This window comes from Octopus bimaculoides, chromosome 12 (assembly GCF_001194135.2).
Source record: "Octopus bimaculoides isolate UCB-OBI-ISO-001 chromosome 12, ASM119413v2, whole genome shotgun sequence".
Lineage (NCBI taxonomy): Eukaryota > Metazoa > Mollusca > Cephalopoda > Octopoda > Octopodidae > Octopus > Octopus bimaculoides.
Window position 1 is genome coordinate 22,000,619 of NC_068992.1, and position 9,725 is coordinate 22,010,343.

At 42.2% G+C, this 9,725-nt stretch overlaps 1 protein-coding gene across 1 annotated transcript in view; it reads left to right on the forward strand.

Moving 5' to 3' along the window:
• The first annotated feature begins 7,562 nt into the window (after positions 1-7,562).
• LOC106874184 (glyoxylate reductase/hydroxypyruvate reductase) overlaps positions 7,563-9,725 on the forward strand; it is a 31,007-nt gene continuing 28,844 nt past the window's right edge. The window contains exon 1 of the mRNA XM_014921840.2: positions 7,563-7,886. Within this exon, the coding sequence (XP_014777326.1) occupies positions 7,655-7,886 (232 nt within the window). The 5' untranslated portion in view covers positions 7,563-7,654. The remainder of the gene's footprint in view (positions 7,887-9,725) is intronic.

Below are 9,725 nucleotides of genomic sequence, written 5' to 3' on the forward strand. Positions count from 1 at the left end.
AAAATCTACGGGTAAATGAAGCGGACGCGGTGTGATAATGGAGGAGAAGGAAGAGGAAAGTATGAAAGGTGGAGGGTGGCGTATGAGATCGAGAAGACATTCTGAATTCTGCTGCTGCCGTTGCTAGGCAACTAATTCCACCAGATTATTCATTGAGAACTCTTGAAGACTTTAAAATATTGTCGACTAACCTCAACTTCCTCTGCACTTGTTTAGTGGGAGATTACCGTCGAAACAACAGCAGCAACAGCATCGCTACTACTACTACTACTACTACTACTACTACTACTACTACTACTACTACTACTACTACCACCGTCACTGCCACTAGCACCACCGCTACAACTGCTGCTGTTACTGCTACTGTTACTTTTGATCCTACTACTAGTACTATTACCACAACAACAACACCGTTCCGCCGCCGCTGCTACTACTACTACTGCTGCTACTACTACTACTACTACAACTGTTGCTAGTGCTGCTACTACTACTTCTTCTACTACTACTGCTACTACTACTGCTGCTGCTGCTGCTACTAGTTTATTGTGTTGATGTTATTGTCACGTTTGTTGATCGAAGCGGCGCTTGACTTAGTGGCGAGGGTGTTTGTCTCACGACCGTAGAGGTGTGAGTTCAGTTCCTGAACCGGGGTGACCCCTTGTGTCATTCCTTGTTCAAAGCACTTCATTCCGCGTTGTTGCAGTCTACTCAGCAGTAATTAACTACCGCCCGGGTTCTGCGGGCACTACCGGGTCCCCTCCTTACTGTTACATCCTGAATGTTTCGTTGAGTTCAACGGTGAGCGAGAGCCGAGAGAGAGAGAGAGAGAGAGAGAGAGAGCCGAGAGAGAGAGAGTGTGTGTGTGTGTGTGTGTGTGTCTGTGAGAGAGAGAGAGAGGAGGAGGAAGCTGAGAGAAAGAGGGGTGCATATGCCTACAAGCGAACCTAAAACAGTAGCGTAACAAAGGGGTGGCAGCGATGGGAGTAGTCCATTCTGGGGTGACGCTTTCTTTTGTGTGGTGGCGGAGCAACACCTTTGGATCTGTAATATAAGTTTGTATAGAGGGCAGGAAGTCGAGTGGAGACAGAAAACTCAGAGGCTGCTCCGAGAAGTACACACTCAAGCTAGCGAAAACACGGTAAATGGTACTTTATTTCCCGTTGCTCCAGTTCACTCAGCTGGCAAAAATGAGTAGTACCTGTATTTCAAAGGGCCAGCCTTGTCACACTCTATGTCACGCTGAATTTCCCTGAGAACTATGTTAAGGGTCTAGGTCTATGGAGTGCTCATCCACTTGCACGTTAATTTCACGAGCAGGCTGTTCTCTTGATCGGATCAACTCGAACCCTCGACCTCGTAACCGACGGAGTGCCAGCTAGAAGGCAGGAAGTCGGGTGAGGGCGAAAAACTCAAAAGCTACTGCGGGAAATACACACGCAAGCTAGCTACTACACAACTGAAAACAATAAGTGAAAACATGGTAAATGTTCGGGAGTGACGGCTGGTCGTACCAAGCAGTGTCCACGTTCTTATTATTGATGTGTTTGTTATTATCGTGAAGACGGGTGGCTTTGTAGTATGATATTCGGCTCAAGATCCTAAGGACGTGAGTTCGATTTCCAGCGACGCGTTGTGTCCTTGGGCAAAACACCTTGTTTCACATTGCCACAGTCAACTCACCTGGCAAGAATGAGTTGTACCGGTAATTCAAAGGGCCAGCCTTGTGACATTCTTTGTCACACTGAATCTCCCTGAGGACTACATTTTGGCTATACGTGTCTGTGGAGTGCTCAACCACTTGCACGTTAATTTCACGAGCAGGTTGTTCTGTCGATCGGATTAGCTGCAACGCTCGTCGTCGCAATTGACGGAGTTCCAGTATTGTGAGCTCTCTATGTGCGTGTCTGCTGGTTGTGGGATGATGTTGCTGTTGTTGTTGTTACTGAGACCAGGTCAATAGATCCTTTTTGATATGTATGCATGTATGTACATATGTGCGCGCGCGCTCGTTACACTGATCAACTTTGAAAGCATTTTATACATATCTTTCAGATCATTGCGTAAAATATAATAGGAAATACATCCCTTACAGTGAGGTCGCATAGCTGTGGTTAGAGCATCGGGTTCACAGTCATGAGGTAGTGAGTTCCATTCCCGGACCGGGCTGTGTGCTAAGTTCTTCAGCAAGACACTTTATTTCATGTTGCTCCAGTTCACTCAGCTGTAGAAATGAGTTACGACGTCACTGGTGCCAAGTTGTTTCGGCTTTTGCTTTTATCTTGGACAACGTCGGTGGCGTGGAGAGCGGAGGCTGGTATGCATGGACAACTGCTGATCTTCCAGGAACAATCTTGCCCGGACTTGTGCCTCGGAGGGTAACTTTCTAGGTGAAATTTCGTTGTCATTCATGACCGAAGGGTGACGTTACCCTTTTTTTACATCCCTTACATAAGACATATATAGTCATCGGGTCGAGTATGTTCACATGGTGTACATATATATATATGTATGTGTGTGTGTGTGTGTGTGTTTCTTTATTCTCTTTTACTTGTTTCAATCATTTGACTGCGGCCAGGCTGGAGCACCGCCTTAAAAGGTGTTAGTCGAAGAAATCGATCCCAGAACTTATTCTTTGTAAGTCTATCGGTCACTTTCGCCGTACTGCTAAGTAATGAGGTCATACATACACCAGCATCGGTTGTCAAGCGATGGTGGGCAGACAAACACAGACATACACAAATACATACATGCATTATATATATGTGTGTGTGTGTGCGTGTGTGTGTGTGTGTGTGTGTGCGTGCGTGCATGTATTTACGCCTCTGCCCTGGGGACTTAACTGCTTCCTTCGCTCCTTTTGCTACACTTTTATATCAATGAACTGACTTGAAATTGCATTGTTTCTGTTTTTGCTTGTATTTTTTTTCTTCTTTTTACTTGTTCCAGCCATTTGACAGCGGCCATGCTGGGGCACCGCCTTGAAGAGCTTTTGTCGAACTAATCGACCTCAGGACTTAGTGTTTAAAATCTACTACTTATTCTCCATCGTTCTCTTTTGCCGAATCGCTATGTTACGGAGAAGACACCAATACTGGTTGTCAAGCGGTGGTGGGACGCACCCCACCCACACACAAATATAAATATAATACAGTTCTATATTTAAGAGATGAGGAATTATGTACATTATTTACACTTGACAGATATTTGTCCTCATCTTGTTTGTTGTTAATACAACGTTTCGGCTGATGTACCCTCCAGCCTTCATCAGGTGTCTTGGGGAAATTAACACTTACAACAAACATATAGCAAAATACACACACACACGCTTCACAATATACAAACACACTCACATACACACACACGCACATTTCACTTAGCACTAACATACATACACCCAAATATGTATGTATGAATGTGTGTGTGTGTATATATATATTCGCCATGCTGGACCGCTGAACTCTACACTGTTTTTGTCTCCGTTTTTTTTTTTATTCTCTCTCCATTTCCCCCCTCTTATTCCTTTCCGTTGAAGAGCGTAGGCTCGAAACGTAAAAGACTTTTCCATTGTTCCCGAGCGTCAAATTATTACACCTGCTTGTGGTTCCTACACCTATCTCGGCTTTTATTTTGCTGAAAATTTGAACTATATATACATGAGGGCTTCTTTCAGTTTCCGTCTACCAGATCCACTCACAAGGCTTTGGTCGGCCCAAGGCTATAGTAGAAGACACTTTCCCAAAGTGCCGCTCTCGTAAAAGAGACGCCCGGGCCGGACCGCCTCCCACCCTAGTTACACTATTGCTGTCATGTAAAATGTATAATTATTAGCCAATTACGTGTACTTACTCATTGCATACACACACACACACACACACACACACACACAATTAGCACACAGATACATCAAAAGATGCGCGCACACACACATACATAAACATACACACTCTTCACAAAATATACAAGCACGCGCGCACACACACACACACTTCACAACACATAAAGACTCACAACACACATATAACAAAATACACACACATACACACTTCATAATACACAAACACACTCACACACACTTCACAATATACAAACACATCCACTCACACACGCACTCACATTTCACTTAACACTAACATACATACACCCAGAAACTTCACTTAACACACATACACACACACGCGTGCACACACACACACACACACACACACACACACACACACACACACACATACACACCCGCACATACTTCACAAAACACAAGCGCGTAGCCAAAACGACACATACATGCACAAACACGAGCTAAACAAAAGTATTACAGTAGTAAGGGAAGTACAATTATCTGTGAATGATAATGGATGAGAGAAAGAGAGAAAAACAACAAAAACAACAAAAAATACGAAAAAATTACTTCGATGACGTCAAGATATTGGTATCGATTTTTGTCTGTGTTTGAATGTCTGCGATAACATGTCAGCATTATCAGTCTCTTCAACTGGCTTTCATAAATGTGATACCTCATTTACAGAAGCGGCGCAATATTACAGCTAAGAAGGCCGAACAGAGAAATGTGTGTGTGTATTATTAATTTTTTTCTGTATTTTTAATGACTGTTTTTTTTTTGCTTCTGTTTTATGCCGGCGTGGCTGTGTGGATGAGAAATTCATTTCCTAACCGAATGGTCATGCGTTCAATCCCACTGCGCGGCACATTCGGCACTTGTCTTCCACCATAACCCCGGGCTGACCAAAGCCTTGTCAGTAGATTTGGTAGACAAGGAAACTGAAAGAAGCACATCCCCTGTGTGTGCGCGCGCGCGTGCATGTATATCTATCTATCTATCTATCTAGTGTGAAGTTACATGGCTCAGTGGTTAGAGTATCACGCTCATAATCATGAGGTTGTGAGTTCGATTCCCGGACCAAGCTGTGTGTTGTGTTCTTGAGCAAGGCACTTTATTTCTCGTTTCTTCAGTTCACTCAGCTGTAGAAATGAGTTGCTATGTCACTGGTGCCAAGCTGTATCCGTCTTTGCCTTTCCTTCGGATAACATCGGTGGCGTGGAGAGGGGTGCCCGGACTTGTGCCTTGAAGGGGAATTTTTTAGGTGCAATCTCATGATCATTCATGACCGAAGAGAGTCTTTACCCATTACCCTATACATCTATACCCCCGAAAATCCCTCATATCTCAACAACCACTTGTCCGATTTACACGAAACTTGTTTTATTCCGTTCATATGCACATTTCAAGGGAAACTTAATTCATAGTATTTCCCTATTTTTCACCAGTTTGGCTGGATAACATTGTAAGCAAGCAAGCAAGATTCAAACTCACTTTTAATGTATTATAGATGTGTAGTTTAAAAAATAATTTTTTAAAAGTTGTTCCATATGAAGTGAGTCAGTGATATCTTGATTTCCGGTGCACTTCGAAGACCTCAGCAGTTGAATTTTTGTTTGTCTTACTGGAAAATTTAATCAATAGGAGTGCTCAATGATTCAACAGGTAGTCAGTGCTATCCATTGGATTAAACAACCGGAAGTATGCACATCAAATGTCCTACACACAGAAAACATGGAATATTTACCAAAAGTTACATAGAATAGCTCTTATAAAAAGAAACAAATTAAAAAAATGTATCCCATTACTTCTCCATAAGTGCAGGCTGGTTGCGTCATTGTGTGGTTTGCTTCCTAATCCCATGGTTCCGAGTTCAATCCCAATGTGTGACAATTCGGGCAAGTGTTTGCTACTATAACCGCAGGCCGATCGAAGTCTTGTGAGTGGATTTTGTAGACGGAAACTGAAAGAAGCTCGTCACACAAACACACACACACACACATATACGTTTGTGTGTGAGTGTGCGTGTGTACGCACGTGTATGTATATGTGTCTATGCTTTTCCTCCACCGTTGCTTCACAACTTGGTGATTCGCCAAAAAAGACCTATAGAAGAAGTTATCAGACTTTAAAAAAAATAAGTTTGGTGGGGGGATTCCTTCGACTAAAAATTCTTCAAGGCGATGCCCCAACATGGCTACAGTCAAATGACTAAAACAAGTAAAAAACAAAAGATTAGTAAGCAGAGGTGTCTTAGCAGTATTGTAGGTATTTGAGCAAATCAATGCATTATGCCTTATGGTATATACTGGGTTTAAATTTTGGCACAAGGCCAGCAATTTCGAGAAAGGAGAAAAGTCGACTACATCGACCCCAGTACTCAACTGGTACTTTTTTTATGGACCTCCAAAAGGATAAAAGGTAAAGTCGACATCGACGGAATTTGAACTCAGAACGTAGAGAAGGACAAAGTGCCGGAAAGCATTTCGCCCGGCGTGCTATCGATTGTGCCAGCTCGCCACCTTACTCTGTAAAATCCTCACTGAGAATATCTTTGCCTTTCATCTTCTCGTCGTCGACAAATAAAGTACCGGTCAAGTATTCGGGTGGATATAATCGATTATATCCCTCCTTGTCCTCTTCCATCAGTTTTCTGGCCTTCCACCTTTGTAAGAAAATGTTAATCTATTAATCTTAGGTGATGGACTTAATCCATCGCTGATTTAACCACACCACTTGATTCATGAGTGGCTTAAGTGGAGGCCTCTCTCTAATAAACATTAAGGTCTGGTTTCCGGTCTGCGGGTAACTTAGTCCCTGTAGCGAAGCTAGGGGGCGCGATGGGGGCGGCACTTTTGGATTTATTGTATAAGACTGTATAGGACGTAAAGCCCGGAGTTAAAGGGCTAATTCAAGGACTGCCTTCGGCAGTACACGATCTAGTTACACCGCTGCTTGTTCCATTCCTTCTACTTGTCTGGAGTTCCTGAAAATAGTCAAGGTACAAAATCGTTTGAAAAGTAAGCTGGCCTATACTGAAAGATAGTCCAGCCGTGACCAATGGATGGATGGATGGATGGATGGATGGATGAATGGATACTATGAATCGAAAGTAATTTAGCTTCTAGGAACAAAGAGTACCTAGACAAGTATAAAAATAGCAGCCAAAATCTCCTTCAAATTACTCCGAACCGTATTTAGAATACTGTGATAGACACATCAGGTAATGCAGTTCCAGATACACTATGATCGGAGGAAAAATAGATTGGACTGGCATGGTTGGCTTACTTTTCATCATAGGTCTGCTGCTTGCCGGATTGGGACGAACAGGTACTTAACATCACGACATCGACGACTACAACCACCACCACCGCCACCACCACCACCACAACTACATCCATGACTAACACCGCCACCAACAAAAACAACAATAACACCACCACCAACAACACCACCATCACCACAACCACTACTCATATCACTACTCCCGCTCCCCCTTCACCACTACCAACAACAACAATTGTTAGTTGGTAACATCATACAATTAGGAGATTCTAAAAACCGTTGCCATTTAATTTCTTGTGAACATTGCCATAGAGACGCTAAATGTATTTTGTTCTTTTTTTTTTTAACGTCAAAAGCGTTGAAATAAAGTCAACCAAAAACAAAAAAATAATAAGAAAAAGAAAGAAAAAGAAAAAAAGAAAGTAAAGAAAAGGAAAAAAAAACATAATCTTCAAGATGTCACTGCTAAACGGGCAATGGTGTCCACTGAGGATATTTGGGTGATGTTTAAAACAACAAAAAACTTATTAAATTATGCTCAGGTGTTTGTGTGGCCAATCCTTGTCTGGTAAACGCGTTTATATAACGCGTCGGATTCCTATGGCCGGGATCTATGTGCTGTTAAATGAGGGTATAACAGTGAAATCATGGGCCTCGGACGAAATAATGCCCAGGGACAAGTTACTGGAAGTCTTAAAGGATGGCTACGATGGATTACTGTGTACCATCGCAGAAAGCGTCAGCACGGAGATCCTAGATGCAGCCGGTAAATAACATATTTATCCTCAATATATTTCTTTGTTATAGTGTCCATCCGTTATTGTTTTTGTTCTCACGTTCTCACTTAAGGTCGCTCTGAACTCTAGGGTCTTACAAGCAGCGAGTTTTAGTTTTACAGAGTACTTCCGGCAAAACCACCTCGTGAAGATACATTCCCCAGGCTGACATAAGCAGCAGCAGAATAACAGATAATATTCACACCTGAAGACTTTCTTAACATTGGAAATAATGTGGAATCTTTCGTTAAGCTTTGATAATGCTTTATTAGATTTAAACAGAATCCTTGCTTTGGGGAATTTTCCATCATTGGCTTTTTACAAACAAATGCCACGCATGGACGAGTTTGTGTTGATACCTACATCATCTGGTCTGCAATTTTTAAAATTTTTAATTCAGAATTTCTCATCCGCATTTCACTCATCATTCTTCCTTCATAATCTTCTTATTCTTTTTTCTACTGGAGATATGGATAATATGTATATATCTGAGTGAAGGCGTGTGGCTTAGTGGTTCTGGTATTCGGCCCACGATCGCAAGGTCGTGAGTTCAATTCCCGGCGACGCGTTGTGTCCTTGAGCAAGACACTTTATTTCACGTTGCTCCAGTCCACTCAGCTGGCAAAAATGAATAGCACCTGTATTTCAAAGGGCCTGTCTTGACACTCTCTGTGTCACGCTGAATATCCCCGATAACTACGTTAGGGGTACATGTGTCTGTGGATTGCTCAGCCACTTGCACGTTAATTTCACGAGCAGGCTGTTTCCGTTGATCGGATCAACTGGAACCCTCGTCGTCGTAACCTATAGAGTACCAGTATATATCTGAATCTACTGTGATTCCATTCTTGGATCGATTATCATTCAGTCCTAAGTACTCGAACGTTCTATTCTCATGATTGTTCCACTTCAAACTCCTTTCTCATTACTGTATTCATCTTCTCAAACATTTCATTTCCACAGAATACAAAATCATCCGCCATCATTGCCTAGAATACCCATCAGTTTCCTCCATACACTATATCAGAGAAATAAAGCAATATCATAAACACCCACAACTCGCTCTACTTTGATCAGTATAAAACTGACCTTATACAATGACCAAAGTGAATCATTCAACCCATGCATACATCTATTCAGTTTCAGATACGGCCTAAGGAACACCTCTCTCCTGTATATCGCCCTACAAAAATGTTGTGGTGAAATCAAAAGTCTGCCCTCACCAATTCATAACTGGTACACTTAGCATTATTAAGCGCATGTCTGATCATATCATTACGTTTCAGGACAGCTGACAAATCAAGCAGAACCGAGTGTGTGGTAACAATAGAGCTAAATACAAATTCACATATACAATGTCCTGAGTAATTCTGGTGTATTTTTTGCACTAGTAACCCAATGGAGGGCTGTCTTTGGTCCACATTTCCCATCTTCTAATGTTTGCTGCACTGCTTCCGTCACTAACAAGTTCTGTCGCTCTACAATGCCATTTTTCAAACGGACTGTCTGCGGCAGTAGCACAAGTTTCAATGTTAAATTTTGCATTCATTTGCTTCTAATAATCAATGTTAAACTCATCCACATTGATTACTTAAAAAGAAAAAAAAATTACGACTAGTAATTCTAAAATGAGATTTTTTTTTTATTTGTTTCAGTCATTTGACTGCGGCCATGCTGGAGCACCACCTTTAGTCGAGCAAATCGACCCCAGGACTTATTCTTTGTAAGCCTAGTACTTGTTCTATCGGTCTCTTTTGCCGAACCGCTAAGTTACGGGGACGTAAAAACACCAGCATCGGTTGTCAAGCGATGTTGGGGGGACAAACACA